This window comes from Syzygium oleosum, unplaced genomic scaffold (assembly GCF_021117445.2).
Source record: "Syzygium oleosum isolate NSW1041296 unplaced genomic scaffold, Sole_v2.1 Sole_v2.22, whole genome shotgun sequence".
NCBI classification, from domain to species: domain Eukaryota; kingdom Viridiplantae; phylum Streptophyta; class Magnoliopsida; order Myrtales; family Myrtaceae; genus Syzygium; species Syzygium oleosum.
In genome coordinates this window covers 2,219,118-2,240,150 of record NW_026607506.1, presented here as the reverse complement: position 1 = coordinate 2,240,150, position 21,033 = coordinate 2,219,118, and the positions used below count along the sequence as shown (strand labels likewise).

Here is a 21,033-nt window from a genome sequence, read left to right as displayed (position 1 = left end):
TCCGCCTTCCGAGGGAGGCGGGGCGGCGGAATCGCCGGTGGAATTTTCGACGCTCGTGCACCTCGGAGTTCGGTCCCCGCGTCGTCGGAGCTCCGGGGGCGGGGGGGGGGGGGGGGGACCGCGCGCGGTCCCATGTCTCGACCGGTTGACCGGGTGGTCGCCCGAACATGTGAGTGGCGCTGCTGATCGTTTCGCCTCGCCGGCGGCGTCTCTTCGCCGCTCGATTCGCGATTTATCCAATGTCTCCTTCTTCGCTCTCTCCACCGTTTCGTTTAGCGTTACCGTTTCTTTCTTTACGTTTCGACGGCATTGTGATGTGTTCGCTCTTCATGTGGAACGTTGAATGCGGCCTCTCAGCCTTTATGATCCGGCAGAATTTTGGTGCACGTTGGTGTTGGAAACGATTGAATCGGTTCGGGAAGGTGCCGTCGGCACGCGTGAATTTATCATCTGCTCATCGTAATGCGGTGTCCTGATTTTCTCCCTCTTTTCGACTGTTCGTATCGATACATTGTCTGGCATTTCTTTGTGGAGTTTGAATCCACTTTTTCTTTTATTAAAGGTAGAATCAGTCGACTGATATAATCTCCATCCGGATCGGGATGTCTTTTGTCTATGGTAAGATTGCCCTTTTGGTTCTCCATGGATCATCTTTCTATTTGGGTTGGTAAATTCATTCACAGTCTCCTCTGTCTCTTTGCCGGTGCTTGAAACTTTAGTTCTGATGGATATGAAGTACAAGATAATCGGACCCTTACATACACTCATTTTCTCGCAGTACAGTGGTAGCATAGATGATGCTTTTGCTTCAGTGTAATATATCTTGTTCTTCTTTGACCATCTCGTGATTAGATGAATCTGGGTCTTGATGATTAGATGCATCACCATCTCTTGACATATGAAAGCAATTGATATACTCTCTTCGGTGCGTTTATTGATCGGTCTGAGTTTAAACTTGACCGAACTATTTAAATGTTGAAGGCTCCGAGGGTCTCTCTGGTCATGATGAAAGAAGAGAAAGGAAGTCCGATTTCGAGACTTCAGAGGATGACCGCAGGACGAAGATTGGTAATCTGAAGAAGAAAGCGATCAACGCATCTAGTAAAATCAGACGCTCTCTGAAAAAGAAAGGCCGGAGGAAAAGTGATCCTCGCCGTAGTTCTGTTTCAATCGAGGATGTTCGCGATGTTGAGGAGTTAAGGGCTGTAGATGCATTTCGGAGGGCACTTATTTCTGATGAATTGCTACCTTCAAGACATGACGCTTATCACATGCTCTTGAGGTGATCTTCCTCACTTTGTGCATGTACGAGCTTCATCACACTAATCTGCAAGAGGACTGATATATTGGATTGCATTTTCTTCATGGGCATGTCAAAGTGGAAGCATCTATCGTTCTTCCTCCTCCTCCTTGTTCCTGCTGCTTTTCCTTTTGAAGCCTGTTCAGATTTCAGCGGAGTTTACATCTAAAGATTGTTGATGAGCTTTATTTTTTAAAAGAATGAAAACTGAGTGCTTTGGGTCTCCCTGCACTTTGTTAGCTGTCTGTCGTGCTTTCTTTATGCTTGACTACTGTTATGGGAGTGAATCAATGAACGAATGACTTTGTTTTTCTGTTTCTTTTTTATTATGCAGTGATTAAAAATTTTGAAATGCTAATGCTGCTAATTAGATGAGCAATTATGAGTTTCATTGCCACATTCGATGCCTGAAAAGTTTGTGCTTTGATATGTTCGAAGTACCCAATGCAAGAAAACATTTTGTTATTGTTGGAATTCTAGAGAAGAGCCTTCTCTCAGTCTTTTACATGGAAGACATAAGATTGCCAATACAATCAGTCTAAGGAGTTCCATTTTCTTCTCCAGAGACTGCAAAATGTGAAAAAGATAATGGTTTTCTAAGAAGAGCATTTATAAGATTTTTTGCCACAGGCTGTTCTTTTTTGCTTTATGATCTCGAAAGCTGGGAGGACATTTCTCTGCTGTCGGAACTATTACCTGCAGCCCTTTGCTCATGAATTTGTACTTAGGGGAACTCTTTCTTCCCATGAAGTTCGTGGAAATCTTGTCATGTTAAAGTTCCATGTTTCTTTATTGATGTTGAAGATTTTAAATTGGAATGTTTTAATGTTCGCGGAATCTGTAAGACGTGGAGTTTCCACTTTCACAACTTGCATGCTCGACATTTGTCGCTCCAGTTTGGCTCTTTCTCATGACCTAGCTTTCAAATGATTGGTTATACAGTTTGGTCACATTCTCTTTGTCATCTACATTTTCTTCAAATTTCTTTATGTGTACAGTAGATTGTATTTTGCTTGGTTACATCCTTGTCGATCTTCTATTATCAGCTCCGTTCATTCATTTCTTGATCGAAGAATAGATGATGTACTGTTGGTTTCCCGCCTTTGAACTTCTCGAGTCATCTGTCTTGTTTCTCAGATTCTTGAAAGCAAGGAAATTTGATGTTGAGAAGGCAAAATGCATGTGGGCAGACATGATCAAATGGAGGAAAGAGTTTGGCACAGACACCATTCTCGAGGTACTATGGACTTGTGTTTCTTATGGCATCTCTTGTTTTTCAAGAATGAATTTCTGGTGAATTTTAATTTTTTTGAACCGTGCCCCAAAAGAGGAAAATTATAAGGCTAAGCTGCTGTTTTGTGTGCTTTTTTTTTTCTTGCTTGCTGTTGCTACCGAATTTAAGATGCTAAAAATGTCTGTGCATCTTTTCAGGAGTTTGATTTCGCCGAGATGAATGAAGTCCTAAAGTACTATCCTCAGGGTTATCATGGAGTTGATAAGGAAGGAAGACCTGTTTATATTGAAAGACTGGGAAAAGTTGATGCTAACAAACTAATGCAAGTAACTACCATGGATAGATATATCAGATACCATGTTCAGGAGTTTGAAAAGAGCTTTGCAATCAAGTTCCCGGCTTGTTCGATTGCCGCTAAGAGACACATTGATTCGAATACAACAATATTGGATGTGCAAGGAGTGGTATGTTGCTGGATAGGGTACTGTTAGAGTGTTGTGGTGAACCATCTTGATTTGTTCAAAACCATAATTCTCTTTGCTAATGATAATTACAGGGCTTCAAGAATCTGACCAAACCTGCTCGAGAACTTATCATGCGGCTGCAGAAGATTGATAGTGACAATTACCCAGAAGTATGTTTCAAGGAAATGAAATTGTCATTTTTTTGTCTTTAGGCAACGGTTAAACACATCTTCATTTAACATTTCAACTTTTGTCTTTATTATTTTATATGTTGTCTTACACAATTATATTACATATTTCAGACACTTTTCAGAATGTTCATCATTAATGCTGGTCCTGGTTTCAAGCTTCTCTGGAACACAGTGAAGTCTTTTCTTGATCCCAAAACAACTACCAAGATACATGTACGTTTCTGTTTGTCGATATTTTTTCCTCACACCCACTATGCAGGGTTTGTGATTGTCATTTTCAGATGCACTCACTTAGAATTTCTCCTTAGGTTCTAAGCAACAAGTACCAAACCAAATTATTGGAAATAATTGATGCAAGGTAATTGAAACTCTCCTGCTTCCTTCAATTTTCTTCTTGTGTTTTTTTATGGATAGGTGTGTCCATTCAATTTTTGACAGAATGCCAACTATTAATACTTCTGTAACATTACGTCCAAAAAAAAAAAAAAACATACTTCTGTAACATAATTCATCCAGACCTTGGAGTTTTTTTTAACTTTGCGAATTTCTTCAGTGAACTACCAGAATTTCTCGGTGGTAGCTGTACTTGTGCTGGGGAGGGGGGCTGCCTAAGGTCTGACAAGGGCCCTTGGAAAGATCCCAGCATTTCTAAGGTCATATAGTGATATTTTCTGCATTTTGACTTGTACTTAAAGTTGCCTTTCTTTTGTCAATTTTTCAGATTGATGGATTTAACAGGGAAATTTATTTGCAATATATGTGTAGATGGTTTTTAAAGGTGAAGCACAGTGTTCTAGACAAATTGTGACCGTTTCAAGCTGTGACGGAAGAATTGCTGCTTGTCATAAACCAACTCGTCCAATGGTATGGTTTACTGAAACTGTATCATGATGCACCTCTGAACTAGAAGTTTAGTTTCTCCACGGCAAGATCAGGATTAAGTATCGATATTGATTTTAACAATTTTTAATGACCTTCGGATGCAGATTAAAATGAGTGATACATCTACAGCCGAGTCGGGCTCTGAAGTAGAAGAAATTGCTTCTCCAAAAGCAACCAGGAGCTATGTACTTCCAATATTGACCCCAGTCTGTGAAGAAGTAAGTATTAAACAAGTAATGCTCAGAAAAGAAATAAGAGAAAAGAGTTAATGGACATAAATTTATTGTGGAAGAATGAAGGACTTTCCATTTTTGACTTGGGAGTTTTAATTTGTCTTATTTGTTGCCTGTACTGCTTGATTTTAATATAAAAGAACAAAGCAACCATAATCTCATGTTTAACTAGAATAAAAGCTCCTCTTCTTGTCCTGCAGTGCGGTAATAATGCTCCTCTGCATTCTGTGTTGTCAAACTTTATACTTCGTATCATATAATGTGCACACTGACTATGCATCTTCTGTATTACCACCGTGCAATTGTTAAGAAAAAGCTATGAATGTTTGCAAAAATGCAATTGTAAGCTACAGAAAAGTTAAGGTTAATAAATAATTGTTGAATTAATTTTTTCTTTGAATAAAAGGAATTACTGGTCAAATAAGCTCTTTTGCTGGAGAAATGTACAGAGCCTTGGTCTTCTCCTTCAGATTTCAATTAGTTTTGAAATGGAGTAAAACAAAGAAGGGAGAGACCTATGGTCGTTCATGATTTTTCCTCAAAGGAGGATGCATCACTTCTTGGACTACATGTCAATAGTCTTAGCGAATCATGCAACAGAAAATTTCTGTTGTAGCCTTTCTGTTCTTTCTTAGGCTAGAGATTTCAATGAATGGCAGTATCTTTGCAGGGAAGAACACAAACTCAGTTTGTTTTGTAGTTTTTGTGTTGTGTACACTTTACAGAGTCAAACACCACTGTGATTGGTTGTGTTGAAGAACACTAGAATGCTTGGTGGTTTAAAACCATTCTCAACTTCGTTCTCAACTTCATTCTGTGTACAAAGTGTAAATAAGAATACCTTAAATGTTCAGCACCAAGATAGGGCTGGTTGAAATGTGTAAATGCAACATTACTTTTCTTTCATCGGCTGATTTTGTAAGTTTCTGAGGCTGGCACTCTCTCTCTCTCACAGTTATGGTTACAGATACATATTTCATGATATCAATAGCATCAATGTGGACCATATGTTCTGTATAGCATGTCTTGTAGGGTTCATTTATCACTTGTGTTATGTGTATGCAACTTATCACTTGATTTAAATTTTTTCGAGGACTCTGACAGCCGAAACTTGTCATGATGCAATCGTCGATTTCTTAGGCCTTTGTTGAACTTATCAAATAATACATATCCTAGACTAGATTGGTCATCTCCAGCTAGTTAACCTTCATGGCTAGAAAGTATGGCCACTTGTTATGCCTGACATCTGTCGAAGAATACAAAAAGTGAATAGCAGGCCAAGAGGAAATATTGGACAGTCAAATTGATTTCCTCGGACCGTTGATGTGTCACCTAACAAACATTTTGGCATGGACTTAAATATGCGGGCTTAGGTTCACCTCATTAAATGTGCTCACAAACGATCTGTTGTGATATTTATGTAGGCAAAGACGATGAATAGGCCAAGCTACGCTAGCCATAGTGTGGTGTATGATGAGTATGTGCCAATGATCGACAAAGCTGTGGATATGGCTTGTGAAAAGCAAGTGCCACTTCAGGAACCACACATTTCAGGTCAACTATACTTCATCATGTTTGCTCGGTTATGCCTGGACCTTTGCTAGAATAGCTGATATCAAAGAACCTCCTTACATTGTATTGTCTAATTTAAGAATATGAAAATCGTTACCATTTCGGTTTCTTATGAAGTGTGGAATTAAGCGTACTAAAGAGTAAATCTTTAGAGCAAAGGGAAAGTTTTTGGTATTTGCCTTCTTTGGAGCATCAACATTTTTGTATTTTATGTTTACTTGTAGCTAAAAAAGAGATGCGAGTAACACTAGGCCCATGACAGGAAAAAATGCTATTAGATCTGTCTGGTCCTTAAAATTTATCAGAACCCTGCATATTCTATCCAGTGTAGTAAAGGACCATTCTTGCAATTCCTTGTCAACCAAGACTCATCATTTTGTGAACTCACTGTCACTCACTGCCCGAAGTAAATACCTGCTGAATCTATCTGATCAGAATCTTTGAAATATATCGCAGGGATGGATCCTCTGGTAGCGGAAAATAGAACTGTGGAGGGGTGTAATGCCCGTGTTTATGCCGTGATTGTGGCCTTCTTGTTAGCCTTGTTAGCTCTTTTCCGTTCAGTCCCATACTGGGTGATTAAGAAACTTCCCGGCAGCATGTCGGGTAATGCTCACAATATTCTCAGCTCCACCATTCAACCCAGTGAGGTGTCACGTTCCCCTTCTACTGCACTAAACTATGCAAACATAGAGCTTCTATCATCAGTCTGGAAGAGGCTGGGCAGACTTGAGCAAAGGGTAGACATACTTCAGGCAAAGCCACATGCAATGCCTCATGAGAAAGAGGAGTTGCTGAATGCTGCCATTTGCCGTGTAGATGCTCTAGAAGCAGAACTAATTACCATGAAAAAGGTTGGTACGCAGCTTGCTCATGTGTGATAACATGTGGTTTAGATTTGCTAGCATACAGCCGTTGTGCATGCAAAATAGTTGTTTCGACCAATCTTAGATTATCTTTAATCAGGATAAAACCCAACGTTTTGTTGCTAAAGCCTGGAATTTTGTGCTTTAGAGTAATGTTCCTCTTTATCAGCAGGCCAACTACATGTCTTTTTTTATTTATTTAGAGCTAAGTCTGTGTCATTGCCGACGACATTTTAGCGCAATTTTTGTAACCCCTCTTGCTTGGCAGGCCTTGTATGATGCACTAGCGAGGCAAGAAGAACTCCTCGCGTACATAGATAGTCAATCAGCAGCAAAGTCGCAGGTTAGAACAATAATCTTGTATGCAGTAATATGGAAATACTGATTTGCAGTCTGTCAAGGATTCAAGGCAACCAATTTCGGTTTTCCACATTTTCTGTATGTGATGCAGAAATATTCATGCTGGGGAAGAGATCGCTCCTAACATGGATGGCATCCTAGTCAAGTGTGAGCGGGTTCAACACTTACCGTTACTGTTGTTCACCGAGATACGCACTATCCTCTACTGCAGCGAGGGTTTGTTCACGCTCATATCACTATCAGCACTCCTTTTCTTTTTACTGTCACATATATGTGCAAATAAGAGCTCCATTTATCGCTCTCTAGCAAGTGCTGCTCCGTTAGCATTGGAAACTGCCCATACTATCACTATGTTGTAGAGCAACCTTTCATCTGTTTCACCGAAAGCACAACTTCTCCTGCCTGTCCTATTGCAATAGAAAGTTACCGTCATAAACATTGTTTCTAGTTCTCCACTATTTACGCGTGCCAATATTTGATGGTCTGCATTCCCGGAGTCGGCACCTTTGCGAAGGATTAGAAGAAGTAGGTGCTGTCGCGGATTGAAGAAGTAGATGCCATCACGCGACACGACATATGGCTAGAGGGTGAAATCAAAACGAGTCATGGACTCCTCGTCTGTAAACACAAAGTTGATCACCGACTCAGCTTCCTTTTGAGTCCACTTCCAAACGCGTGATCTGTTCAAAGAGCGAATTGTCAATCGGGTCTAGATGGACGTTATATTCAAATAATCCCATTTACACAACGATTTAAATTCTTAGAATAGTCGGGAGTTCTCTCGTGAAATGTTTAACATTATATTTACAGTAAGGTTTCTGCCTTGGGTTTATTTCACCTGCGAAGTTCTCTGTTCGTCAATTACACCCGTCGTCCTCCGGTTTGCATGTGAGGTGATCTAGAAGCATCACACTTTGTCTATGGGTTTAGATGGGCTTTATATTTATACAGTTGCCATTTATCTTCTTGGTCTGATGATGACTTACAAATTATTCCTTCTAGGGTGAATGAAGTCGTCTCGACTTCGAAGGAACTTTGCTCTCAAATTTCATGTTCCCTTGGTCTCCTTTCTGAATATACAGCAACTCGTTGAGTAGGTAAAATTTTTGTTGATTAAAGTAAGAAGTAAAAAAAACAATATCAGGAAATATTTCAGACATTTTGTCACAAACAAAAAAAATACCCAACCCCCATAAATTGAGTAGGTTACATTTAAACTTATTCGAAGAATTACCGTAACATATCTCGCTTTTGACTCAATGATTTTTTCCATACCTCAATACCAAATACACGCAAGAGTTTTTATCTTTTGAAAACCACTTTACGCCTTTATATTAATTAATCATTATGCCTCTATTTAAGATAATATCAATTTCTTTACAAAAATGGCCAATCTTCAAATCCTAAAATTCTCACACCCCACTTGAAATCAATTAAAAATCAGACCCACCCGAGTCATAAAAAAAGAAACTTTGTAAACAAGGGCCGGGGGTGTCTTCGCAACTAAACTTTGATGAAAGGGATAAGTGCACTAGAAGTCCTAAAACTTGTCAGGAAAGTGTAATCGAGTCTTAAAACTTTCAAAAAATGCGATTAAGTCCTAAACCTTGTCACGAAAGTGCAATCAAATCCTAAAAATTTTTAAAAAGTACAATCAAATCCTAAAACTTTCAAAAAGCGCAATCAATGGAATGACTTGATTAAATCAATTTGACAAGTTTTAGGACTTGTTTGCACTTTTTAAAAGTTTTTAGGACTCAATTGCACTTTTCTAATAAATTTTAAGATTTAATTACATATTATGAAAATTTTAGGACTCAATTATATTTTTGCGACAAGTTTTAGTACTTTGAATGCACTTATCCCTCGTCGAAATGAAGACACGCGTGTCCTGCTGCTGCTGCGGCCACATGCGTACCCTTGTCCACCGGAAAACGGATTTCCCCACAAATGAAGCTCCCAGTCCGCTTCCCAGACGCAGCCAGACGGTAGTATTCGATTCGTATCTCGGGCCATGGTGCTTCTCTTTCACGAAGACTCGCGCAGCTAACTCATCTCTCATCCCATCCCTCCTCGTACCCAACGGCTTCCCTTCCGTTGTCATGGTAATTCCTGCTCTTTTTCCCCTTCTAATTCCCCCTCCCCCTCGGCTTATCAGCATTCGTTCGAGACGCTCGCGTGCGATGATTGCATTCCTTCATGCTTTGTGGGTGTAAAATGGTTCGCGGGTTGTGTCCTTCATTTAGCCAGTTTTAGCAACAAATCCGTAGTTCTGATGATTTTTCCGTTGCTGGCGTTCACTTTCTGAGGACGTGAGCAGCGCCTTTACGTTCAAGCTCAATGTTTGTGAACTAGTGTAAGAGGGACCCTTATGATTTCCTTGGAACTAGTGCGACGTTGTGGTGGTGAAATGGTAAAGAACTCGCGCTTGAAAATGCCCTCCATTTTAGATTTTAGCGGGACAAAGAAAATGGCATGAAAATGCCCACCCATTTATCGGTAGGATTGAATGTTTGCATCAGAATGGCCCTTTTCGTCTGGTAAAGGAGTTGTAAGGTCACATAGTGTGCGCTTCTGCTTTCAGGTTCTCCTATTTTCTCGTAAAGTTGGCTCCTTTATCACCAATTTCGTGTCGAGATCCTCGGACTGGTTCGTACTTCGTAATGTTGTAGCCAGGCGTGAGTCCTCCTGCTGGCGGTATTCAGTTACGGCTAGTAAGATTGGTGGTGATGGAGATGCGAATGCGCGAGACGTGAGCAAGAGAAGCTACCAAGTTGTAGTGGCCGCGACTCGCGACATGGGCATCGGGAAGGATGGGAAGTTGCCGTGGAAGTTGCCTTCGGATCTCAAGTTCTTCAAGGAGCTCACATCTGCAACCTCGGATCCGAGAAAGAAGAATGCGGTATTGATGGGTAGGAAGACTTGGGAGAGCATCCCTCTCCAGTTTCGGCCTCTACCTGGGCGGTTGAATGTCGTATTGACCCGCTCCGGGAGGGTGGAGACTAAATTGTCCGAGGATGTTGTTTTATGTGGAAGCAGGGCATCAGCTCTTGAGTTACTTGCGTCATCTCGCTATTGTCCAGCAATAGAGAATGTTTTTGTCATAGGAGGTGGCCAGTTACTGAGGTGATGTATTTCTTGGGGTCCGGTACAGGAACTTTGCAATTGCGACATACTTATAGATGAATCTTGATACAGGGAAGCGCTCAATGCTCCGGATTGTGTTGCTATACATATTACTGAGATTGAGGATCATGTTGACTGTGACACCTTCATTCCCTCTATCGATTTGTCTGTGTTTTGGCGGTGGTATGCATCTCCTCCAATGGTGGAAAACAGTATTAGACATTCCTTTGTGACCTATGTTCGCATGAGGTATTCTCAGTTGGAGCACCCTGCATCAGGCAAAACGGCGGACTTTTGTGATGCTTCAAATTTCAGAAGCTTTGACTTCCTTCCAAAGTTGATTCTTGAGAGACATGAGGAGTATGTGTATTTGAATCTGATTCAAGAAATTTTATCAAGTGGGGAACATAAAATTGACAGGAGAGGGACTGACATTCTGTCAAAATTCAGCCGTCAGGTACTCCTTTTTCCAATTCCCCAGGGTTCCATCTTTCCTTGAGTTGTTTAGATACCATATTAGCTCTTTTGGATTGCACTTCTGAGCGCTTCTTTTACACTTTGCAGATGAGGTTCAATCTTAGGAAATCTTTTCCTCTCTTTACTACAAGAAAGGTTCTATTCCCTCTTCTCTAGTGGTTTGTGCACCCACTTTGTAATACCATTTTCACAATTTTTTTTCCCGACGACAAGATTCTGATAATGTTTTAATCACCCTAGCTGTTTAAATTTCCTGTTTGAGCCAAGCATGCCCAATCAGAAGTATTCCAGATTGATCTGGGGTGTGCATCTGTAATATGTTTTAGCCATTTATTATTGTGAACTTCAGTCTAAGCCAGGCTTTAACTTATAACTCTTATAATTGCAGGAGCTGTTGTGGGGTGAAATTGTTGAAGAACTCCTGTGGTTTGTCAGTGGCTCAGCTGGTGCAAAGGTAAGAGTTACGGCATTTGGGACCGTCAGCATAATCTTTGTAAAGTTTGAATTAAGATTTCTGCACCCAAATAGGTTGTTAAAAATGAGAGTATAAGATTTTAATGAGTCACTCCATTGGATTATTTCTATTCTGGCTACTTGGACCTTTGTTTGTTGGAATATTTAATATCTGCTTCTGTAAACATTGGTAATAGAAAGATGCTGTTGCCCATAGGTTCCACCAGAGATGATTCGTCATACTTGGGGTGGCAGAGAACACCTTAAAAGGCAAGTGCATGGCCACCAGAAGGCTCTATCATTGAGTCAATCCATGCAATGTAATAACATTCTTGACGATTCCCTGAAGCAGTTTGAAATACAGGGAAGGAGATAATTCGGAAGCAATGTCCAAATTTCGGCATAGACAATTACGTGCAAGGTCAGTTAGTGTCTGGTTGAAGATAACATAATGATGTTTCATTTCGTCCAATGCTAACTTAATGTTTTTCTTTTGGCCGAAAATGCTGACCTATTTTGCATGTGCAGATTTGAAGGCGCGCACGCTGAGTACAAGGGCCAAGGGTTTGATGAGTTGCTTATGGCTATTGATAAGATCAATAAAAGATTGGATAATGCACTTGTCATCCTCTCAGTATGTGATCCCTCAGATCCAAAAGTCGGAGAATGTCCACCTGGTTACACGTTTGCAAAGGTCAGACTTCAAATGTGCTCCGACATTTATCCTGTACCTTGCTACATGTACATGATAATCTAATCCAAGCTCCTGGGCAAAGTGCAGTTTTATGTGGAGAAAGGAGAACTTTCCTGTCGAATATGCTGGGCATCAGCCGACGTTGGTCATGGCGTTCCTTATTATATAGCATTTTACGCTCTCTTGACCTGCCTGATCGCTCATGTCTCCAGTATGCATTCCTGTCTCTCTGATGGAAATTTTGAAAATCTTGCACTTGAAATTTCATGATTTCCACCATGTTCGGTAACCTCCCAACCCAACCTGGATAGAAGAAAATGACGTATATTGTTTCCTGGATCTTCTGTAACTCCACATCTCTTATGTTACAGGCTTTCTCCCTGGTGACCTAACTGCTGTACTTGGGGAAGCTTATGTTCGTGAAGGTCATATCAAGCCACTCCAAGAGCAGCTTCGGAGATATCCTAAACCTTTCCCTGTAAGGAATGCCAAGTCAGGTGGCTAAATTTTTTACTACTCATGTTTCCTGGAAGATTACATGATCTTATTATGCTCGTTCAGAAGTAAACCATCTGCACTTCATTCTGGGTCATGTGTACACTGATGAAGTGTGAGCTCCACTATATGCAGTATTCCTTAGGAATGATACATCTTACGACCACCAAATATCCAGTTTATCTAATTTCTTGCTTGAGCCCAACAAATGCTTGTTCATGCAATCCATAATTCCTGCCTTGCAGATTTTGAGGGTCAACCCTAGAAAGAAGGATATCGATTCATTTGTTGAAGCTGACTTTGAACTCACAAACTAGCACTCTCTCCGATTGATAGAGAAGATGGTGATGTAGAGCCAAAAGAACGGTGGTACGAAGAGAATTTGAAGCACCATCTCCTCCAGTGCAATGTAAAGTTGTCTCTCTTATAACCTTGAGGGACATACTTTGAACAGTTATTCGTCTCTTTTTTCCTACCAACTGTTTATGAAGTTGCTATCAGTTCTCTTGTTCTATACAAGTCCACATACTTAGGTAGGAGGAGCAGCTTTGTGTGCCCTCTCAATTTTTGTGAGAATACATGTGCATAAAATGCAGAAAGTTAAATCTGGTCAATCTGTTGTTGGAAAATGGACACAAATGCTGTCTTATCTAAATAACTAAAGCTCAACATTCTGCCTTGCATTTCTTTTTTCGGTAATGGTTCATTTCTATAACTGAACATGTCCTATGGAATTTCGTCTCTCTTGCAACAGAGAAACTTGATTAGGCCTTGAAGTGCAATGTCCGGGTACTTAGTCTTCATGAGCTCGCCTGCAACTTCAGCGGGTGTTGCTTGAACCACCTTCAGTAACTCCTCGACCTCTTTGAACAGTGGCTGATCCTGAATCCCCAGGTAGTTAGATGCCAATGTCTTGAAACCGCTGAAGGAGCAGTAAGACATGTGGATGTGCAGGTCCATACGACCGGGTCTCAGTAACGCCGGATCAAGGCGGTCCCTGTGGTTCGTCGTGAACACAATGATGCGTTCGTCTCCGCAGCATGACCACAGGCCATCGATGAAATTGAGCAACCCTGACAGAGTAATCTGCAAAAAGCAAAAACGCATCGAACTCTAAGCTTCACGTACATGTGTCTAAAATACTCTACCATCACAACCTCATGAGTCTGGGAAGAGTATGTGGATTTTCGCGCCCGTCAAGTATTATGTAAAGGAAAATTTCATCCAAATCCTTCTAGTTTTTCGCCAAAGCACAATCCCTATGCACAGGCACACAGACTAAACTTCTCTGCACCTGTATGAACGAACAGAACAAATTGGGAGATAGTCTACATATACCGAGCATTCCAAATTGACAAACAAAAACCAAACCATACCTGCACCCCAAGTGTATGTCCCAAAGAACAAAATAAAAACAAAATCTTACCTTCTCCTCATCTAAGGTTTTAGACTCCTTCGAGCAATCGATATCCTCGATCACTATAATTGACCGGTTACCAGTTCCAATCAGCAACCTCCTCAAGTCAGAATTGCACTGTACTTCACTCAAGTCCAGATCATACACGTCGTACTTAAGATAGTTCGCCATGGCGGCGACCAGGCTCGATTTCCCTGTCCCGGGCGGCCCGTACAACAAATACCCTCGCTTCCAAGCCCTTCCCACGCGTTTATAGTACTCCCTCCTGGCAACAAATTGATCGAGGTCCTCCATCAAGGCTGCCTTCATCTCGGGGTCCATTGCCATGGTATCGAAGTTCGCAGGATGATTGAGATTGATGGACCCCCAATAGTCCGGTCCATTGTAATCCACTGTATGAAGCTTCACCATCTTCCTCCCTTCCTTAATTTCTTTTTCCTTGCTTAAAATCCAGGGCAAGTAGGATTTCAGCACCATCTCCCTGTGCCTCTTGCGAAAACTGAGCTCGAAGTACTTCGTTTCTGCCTTCGACGCCCCCCGGTCTCTCGACACTTTACTCTCGGACGCCGAGTTCTCGTTGGTCGAGGACATCAAGACCCACCTCAACTCCGCGCCCATGAACGAGTCCACCAACTCCTGGTCCGTGTCCATCCTTACGACCAGCTCTTCCTCTTGGAGCGGCTTGTGCACGTCGACCCTCTTGGTGGACGGGGATAACTTGGTGCCCAAGTAAAGGTGGGCGGCCTCGAACATCCGGTTCGGGGCGAGCCCGTCGGAGTCCTTGATGACCGCGGTGAGCCGAGACGACAGCCTCGTGGACAGGACCCGGAGGCGCGAGAGGAGGTAGCACTCGACGGCATCGGGAATTTTGTCGAACAGGCGGAGGGCGAGGGCCGAGAGAGTGACCGACGCGGCCACGGAGAGGACGGTTCTCGAGGAGGGCACGTTTGTCTCCGGTGAGCGAAACATCTTGCCTCTTCTGCCAGCGAGGTTTGTGAAATTTCTTGGGGGATGTCAGGGATGAATGGTCATAGAAATGGAGGCTTTAAGCCATGCTAGGGTTTATGAGGGTTTACAGGCAACTTGTAGAAGAAGGAAGAAGACGAAACCGACCTTTTCCTTGATTTGGGAACAAATTTTTCCTTAGGCTCAGCCCACAAAAACCGGATAGGCCCCACTAAAATTTCCCATTTTATATAACACACAACGGTAATTTTCAAATTAAATTATCCATATTTGTTCGATTATTTACAAAATTTCTAATGGTTTCAGTAAATTGCCAATTATTTCTTTTGGGCCCATATCAGCGTCACGTGCCCTCGCAATATATTAATAAATTATCGTATTGGCAATTTCCGATCACTTGTATTGTATTGAACAGAATAAAAAAAAATACTACTATTCTTAGGAATAACTATAAAATGAAGGCTGATATGGAGTCTTCTCGACTCGCTAAACGCCACACGGGTTATTACGTGGCCGAGGAGCCCGCAGCACTTTGCCTCATAGCTCTAAGGACAACGAAGAGGAGTGAAAGCAAATATTTGTGAGTGATCAAATGGCAAAGGAGCTCAAATGGTTTTCTGCTTCTCTTCTAAAATCTTCCTCCATAATCATAAGGGCCACTTTGCCATTGGGAATTTCACGACTTAAGAAGGTAGGTCACGTAACCAAGAAACCTAATACATCCATGACTGAACAGTGTCCAAGACAGGTACATTCTCATTGGAAACGTCATGAATCATGATTAGCTCAGCTGGGTCGCACGATACAGGGTTGTGACATGTGAGAGGAGCTCAGACTTGAAGCCTTTCTTCTACTTCCACTTCTAAAATGTACTCATTTAAGCAAAGACCCTTTTGATCTTTATCACCCGTTCATCATGCTTTGCTCTAATATTATTTCCCCAAGTTGACAAAGAAAAGGTTCAGAACCCGCCCACTAAACCGCCTCCATTGCAGATGGGACCAAGATGAGCTTTTGGTCACCGTGGAAATGGAGTTTAGTGGACTTATTACGTCAGGCACTGCATGAGAAGCCACCACAACCCCTCTTTCAACCGGACACATGTCCTCCTGCACTAGAACGTTGAGATCTTTAGGTTGAGGAAAGAATGTTGACTGAACAGACTCAAAACCTTATTGCATTGTGTCAGCAGAGGAAAGAAAGAAAGAGCAAACATGCTTGTTCCTCTGTATCATGCCTGGGCTTGCCTTTGCTTCTGCGCCGCTCTTGTTCTTGGCTTCGTGCTTGTGACGATGTATGGGTCAGTAGGGAAGGTGAGGCTGTGGAGAGATTACAAGGAGTCCAAGGTTGATGTCCCTCTCGGAAGTCTAGGACTGCCTCTGATTGGAGAGACACTTCAGTTCATGGCTGCCATCAACAGTGGCAGAGGATTTTACGACTTTGTCGAGAGCCGTCGCCTTCGGTAGGTGATGCACTTCTTTATTCTTCTGATGAATGAATGAACTAACTCGTTTGTGTATGTAGATTGGTAGGTGGAATCAATCATAATCCCTGAAATGATACTACCTCTCTATTGGATTTTGTTGCTTTTCATGTGGTATGCTAGTCTTGGACTTTGATCAATATTAATATAGTAGAGTAAGATAAACCCCTTCGAATCCCACTACTTCCTGCTGACTTAGTAATCGGCACTAAGGGTCGTATGCCTTTTTCAATCCCTACTTCAGTGAGATCTTACAGGAAGTTTCTGTTAATGAGATTGAGGTAGAGCACATTCTGATGAACATGTGATGCAAAGATGGAGATGCTACTGCTAGTCGTGTATATGCATGTAAATCAATCTACTTTTCCTGAAAAATTCAAAAGAGCTCACATGCAGCGTATCTGACACATGCTTGAGTCGATGTTTCTCTGTGGAGCTCTTTTGACAACTTACCGGTGCATGGCTTCCTAATAAAATGAGCCTCGGTAACTTGTATTCTGGTTGTACAACCACAATGTGGGAGGTTCTGGGATCAATGCTAGCGCTTTAGACATGATTCCAATTAACCTTGACATTCTGATAGCTTATAGACCTTATGCTACTATCAGATATGATAGATTGGAATAATCCAGATCACAATGACTACTAATGGGAGGTTGGATGGGTTTGCGTGAATCGGTGTCGTCCACTTTGTATAGTATGCTTAGTTCATTCTATCATAATAGGAGACTAAATCAAGCTTCGAAACGTGACTTCTCTTGGGGAATCAAAGATTGTGATGAAATATTTGCAGGTATGGAAGATGCTTCAAGACGAACATCTTTGGAGAGACCCATGTTTTCGTCTCGACTGCCTCATCGGCTAAGATGATCCTAAATAATGATTCGGGGAAATTCATCAAGAGATACATAAGATCAATAGCACATTTAGTGGGTGATCAAAGCCTACTGTGCGCATCCCATCAACAGCACAGGCATATCCGTGGACATCTGAGCAACTTTTTCTCCACATGCTCTCTATCAGCGTTCATCCAACAATTTGACGAGCTGATCGTGAAGTCTCTATTTGACTGGGAACACAGAGGAACCGTGGTCATTCTCGATGAAGCGCTTAAGGTAATTTTATTGTCTGCAGAGGATATCATGAGAAATTTTGATTATTCTCTTGAGAAGAGCATGAGCTGGGGTGGGACTCTTGTGATCCGAGATATTGCCGTTTCTTGGCACACGATTGGCCAAACTCATGGACTGTTGTACCTATTCAAGTCAAATTGATGTTCTTGCTGATTTTTTGGTGCAGATCACTTTCAAAATAATGTGCAGGATGTTGCTGAGTCTAGAGAGCGGACAACAGCTGAAAATGTTGCAGGAGGACGTCGGTATAGTCTGCAAAGCTATGCTCGCGTTCCCTCTAAGGTTACCCGGGACTAGATTCCAAAGAGGCATTCAGGTAGCCCCATACCCTAGAGCCTCTATTTTTCATATGTGATCCTGTTGCAGACGGAAAATGACTCGTAGGAGGATGTTGTCATATGACGCCACTGATTGAGCCAACATCCCCATTTTCCGATTACGCCTTAAGATTTACTTTGGCAAAGAAAAACAAGTCATCTCGCTATCCCATGCTTTGAATTTGGAAGTACTTTTTGGCAGTCTGAGCTTATTATGGTGAGTACAATGCAGGCCAGAGAGCGAATTATGAGTGCATTGGAAACTTTGATTAGTCAAAGAAAACTCGCAGGAACTTCTCATGAGGATTGTCTTGATCACCTGCTCTCAAATGATGATGAAACAGAGTGCAAGAAAGGTCCAAAGCTAACCATTGGAGAGATAAAAGATAACATCTTGACAATGATAATTGCAGGTGAGACTAGCCTGCTATAACCAAAAATTCTATTTTACTGCTCGGCCTCTTCTCCCCTTAGCTGAATAAAAAGGATTAAAGACAGAAAAAGGGAAATCAAAGGATGACCCAAGACGTTTGTCCAGAACTTAAGAACGAATTTCTTTTGAGGAAGGTGCATTTTCCTGTTTTAAGTCATCATAATAAGCCCTTCTCTGCTCTCAATTTCCTGAGACATCAATTTGCTGCATTAACCGGCTGGTCATGATCGATTCAAGTTTATAAGACACTCATGGAGTTAGAGATATTACTTCACCTGCTCAGGAGAAATTTCTTGCAGGTCACGATACGACAGCAAGTGCTATAACTTGGATGGTGAAGTACTTGGGTGAGAACGAAACAGTTCTAGACAAACTAAGAGTAAGTGACTTAACGGCATTACTAGAATGCTTCTCCAGTTCCTAATCAATTCTGATTGATTACCAACATTAATATTGGCATTGAGGATTAACGTACAAGGGGCTTTCTGGTTGAGCAGGCTGAACAAGTATGCTTCGCAAAGAAAATGTCGGGAAGGCCATTCCTGAAACTAGACGACATTGGCGAGATGTCGTATGCTTCCAAGGTACATGTGGAAGGTTCTGCGCATTATGTTTCTGGCTTTCCTCCCAAGAGTTCCCACTCATGAGCAATCACGGTAATTCACCATAAATGCTCTAACTAGTGGTTCGAAGCAGGTGGTCAAGGAATCCTTGAGGATGGCATCTGTGGTGCCGTGGTTTCCAAGGCTGGTGCTTCAGGACTCCAATATCGAAGGTTGTCCATATATCAAAGCCCGAAACTCACTCGAGTCATTTTAACAAAACATTTTTCAATTGAGAATGTACTCACATACTTTTCTTTGCCAATGTGCAGGATATAGAATCAAGAGAGGATGGAATGTCAATGTCGATGCTAAATCTGTACATTTCGATCCTACGGTTCATGACAACCCCTTTGAGTTCAATCCTTCCAGATTCGACGTAATTCTCCATGTTTCTACCTCATTTTTGGTTGTAAGAGATGCAGAAGAAAGGGGTTACGATCCTTAAATTTCTGCTTTTATGCTAATTGATGACTCGGTCCTTGTTTGTGTCTCAATAGGATGAGTCGAAATTACCATACAGCTTCTTAGGTTTCGGTGCCGGGGGAAGGACTTGTCTGGGAATGAACATGGCTAAGGCCATGATGCTGGTCTTCGTCCACCGGCTCGTCACCACCTACAAGTGAGTTCTCCCTCATAACAGGCCCAGTATCCGCGATTACACAAAAATTAATTGGTTAATGAGTGAATCTTGTACAGGTGGAAAGTCCTTGACCCTGACTCGACTCTAGAGAAGTGGGCGCTCTTTTCGCGGTTGAAAAACGGTTGTCCCGTGCTTGTGACGCGCCTTACAGAGGAGACAACCAACCCCTTAGCAGATTGAAGAGCCCCTAGTCAAGCGGATGAGTGCTATCTGTACTGTTAAAAGCTCCTATTCCAAGTTTGATGCAAGGTCCGAATGCCAATAATTGTTTAGGTTCAACATTTTGATGGATGCAAGTACCTCAAGCTCATGTAACATGAAATGAAGCAATCTTTTGTCATCAGTTTATTAGTATCCATTCAACATTGTCTCGTACTTTTAGCGAATCAATCGAACTCGAAATGATGTCTACGACGACCAGATGCAGACCACAAGGGTCTCAGGTTAAAAATTTAGTCCTATCCTACAAGGGAACATCATAGTCTTAGCCTAATTGTGGTCATAATCTCGAACTACAGAGATGACATGGTTGTCTGTTCAGCATTTCTGCCAGAGCTAGCTCATGATGCACACAAACATCACCGAACACACTACAAGCCAGAGAAAGAGGATTGCTGGAATTCATGCTTATTATTATATTTATTTTACTTTTACTTCAGATTTAAAAAGGAAAAATAAAATAAAATCTTCATGACAGAACAGTCATGTGGATACCAACTCCTCTCCGCCACTTCCCACCAAAACAGTCAGAGAAAACCCCCAAATTTAAGGCGAAGGAAAAGACCGCTCAATTTGACCCAATCATTTCTCGCTCAGTGCTCTGAACTGGCAGTGGTAGAATCGTAAACACACATAAATTTCTCGTATGACCTTTTGGAATTGAGACCATACAGCTAGACATGGAACTGGCATAGCAGGAAAAAGACGAATCTGGTTCTTGAAAATAATTCTCACATTGGGTGGGGCACCTGTATTTTTCATATAGAGAAATCACCACCAAGATTAAAAACTAAGACAAACTCAACTTATCATAGATTAAGACCGTGCCAAATACATACCATATCCCGCCCGCGCTCGCTAATATGTATGAATCCCACTTTGTTTTTACATAGATGATGATTATTTTTTCATATGAACGTTGCGACATGAACCTCGTTGTAATTTCCTTCTTCTTCTTCTTTTTTTAATACAGGGAGTGTTAAATTGAACACTGTTTCAAGGCCTTTGTCATCTGTTTAATCTGATGCCGAGTTCCTAACCAATGGATTTGGCACAATGGATTAGAACCCTAATTCAGCCATATCATGCTCTGAGAACTGTTGCATTTATCCTGGGTAGGCTGGAGGTTCAGGTAGTACCTACGAAAGTCATAGGTGGCTCATTATTGGCTCATTTTGGAAGAAAGTAGCATGAGCTTTTTTGTTTTCTTTTTTACCTGTTCCACTGGAAATTGACCCCACTGTCATAGTCCATCACAGCATTCATGTCAATAATGAAATATCTGAGATTGGTTTAATTTATTATAAGATAGACAATAATTGATTGGGTTGATTTCGATCCACAAGATCTATATTCATGTCTTTCCACTTTGTGTATATGATTAGCATCATTTGGTACCTCAAAGCTTAGAACTTGAGGAGTTAATTGGTCAATTTTTCGTCATGAGATCGACGGTAATGCTCGCGTGAAAGG

General features: G+C 41.6%; 4 protein-coding genes across 12 annotated transcripts; 3 read left to right on the top strand and 1 right to left on the bottom strand.

The window, feature by feature from the left end:
• The first annotated feature begins 88 nt into the window (after positions 1–88).
• Positions 89–7,540, top strand: LOC115670038 (phosphatidylinositol/phosphatidylcholine transfer protein SFH6-like). Of its 5 annotated transcripts, none has more exons than XM_056321334.1 (15): positions 316–467; positions 563–618; positions 982–1,282; positions 2,438–2,537; positions 2,732–2,998; positions 3,091–3,168; positions 3,301–3,402; positions 3,498–3,547; positions 3,743–3,842; positions 3,955–4,053; positions 4,176–4,289; positions 5,729–5,858; positions 6,333–6,730; positions 7,011–7,085; positions 7,194–7,540. In XM_056321334.1, exons 2-15 carry the CDS (start codon positions 603–605, stop codon positions 7,224–7,226), a joined length of 1,863 nt encoding a protein of 620 aa, XP_056177309.1. In that variant the 5' UTR covers positions 316–467; positions 563–602; the 3' UTR covers positions 7,227–7,540. The 5 variants fall into 5 exon arrangements, with proteins under 5 accessions (XP_056177307.1, XP_030447089.2, XP_056177309.1 ...); XM_056321333.1 differs by having other exon boundaries at positions 321–459; XM_056321332.1 differs by lacking the exon at positions 563–618 and having other exon boundaries at positions 89–459.
• Positions 7,541–8,974: 1,434 nt separating this feature from the next.
• On the top strand, positions 8,975–13,034 carry LOC115670052 (putative bifunctional dihydrofolate reductase-thymidylate synthase). Of its 5 annotated transcripts, none has more exons than XR_008818822.1 (11): positions 8,975–9,207; positions 9,687–10,228; positions 10,301–10,685; positions 10,793–10,840; positions 11,094–11,159; positions 11,376–11,428; positions 11,511–11,579; positions 11,687–11,852; positions 11,940–12,137; positions 12,224–12,330; positions 12,593–12,715. XR_008818822.1 is itself a non-coding variant. In XM_030591245.2 (11 exons), the coding sequence occupies exons 1-11, from the start codon at positions 8,977–8,979 to the stop codon at positions 12,662–12,664; spliced, it is 1,851 nt and encodes a 616-aa protein (XP_030447105.2). In that variant the 5' UTR covers positions 8,975–8,976; the 3' UTR covers positions 12,665–13,034. The 5 variants fall into 5 exon arrangements, 4 of the variants coding, with proteins under 4 accessions (XP_030447105.2, XP_056177292.1, XP_056177293.1 ...); XM_030591245.2 differs by having other exon boundaries at positions 11,523–11,579; positions 11,940–12,063; positions 12,593–13,034; XM_056321317.1 differs by having other exon boundaries at positions 11,940–12,063; positions 12,593–13,034.
• On the bottom strand, positions 12,966–14,935 carry LOC115670054 (AAA-ATPase At3g50940-like). Its single transcript, XM_030591248.2, has 2 exons — positions 13,774–14,935; positions 12,966–13,433 (listed from the first exon to the last, which is right to left on the bottom strand). Exons 1-2 carry the CDS (start codon positions 14,731–14,733, stop codon positions 13,074–13,076), a joined length of 1,320 nt encoding a protein of 439 aa, XP_030447108.2. The 5' UTR covers positions 14,734–14,935; the 3' UTR covers positions 12,966–13,073.
• Positions 14,936–15,525: 590 nt separating this feature from the next.
• On the top strand, positions 15,526–19,684 carry LOC115669284 (abscisic acid 8'-hydroxylase 1). Its single transcript, XM_030590530.2, has 10 exons — positions 15,526–16,192; positions 17,007–17,328; positions 17,513–17,662; positions 17,896–18,076; positions 18,396–18,475; positions 18,594–18,680; positions 18,793–18,871; positions 18,971–19,077; positions 19,199–19,320; positions 19,398–19,684. The coding sequence occupies exons 1-10, from the start codon at positions 15,945–15,947 to the stop codon at positions 19,519–19,521; spliced, it is 1,500 nt and encodes a 499-aa protein (XP_030446390.1). The 5' UTR covers positions 15,526–15,944; the 3' UTR covers positions 19,522–19,684.
• Positions 19,685–21,033: the final 1,349 nt, after the last annotated feature.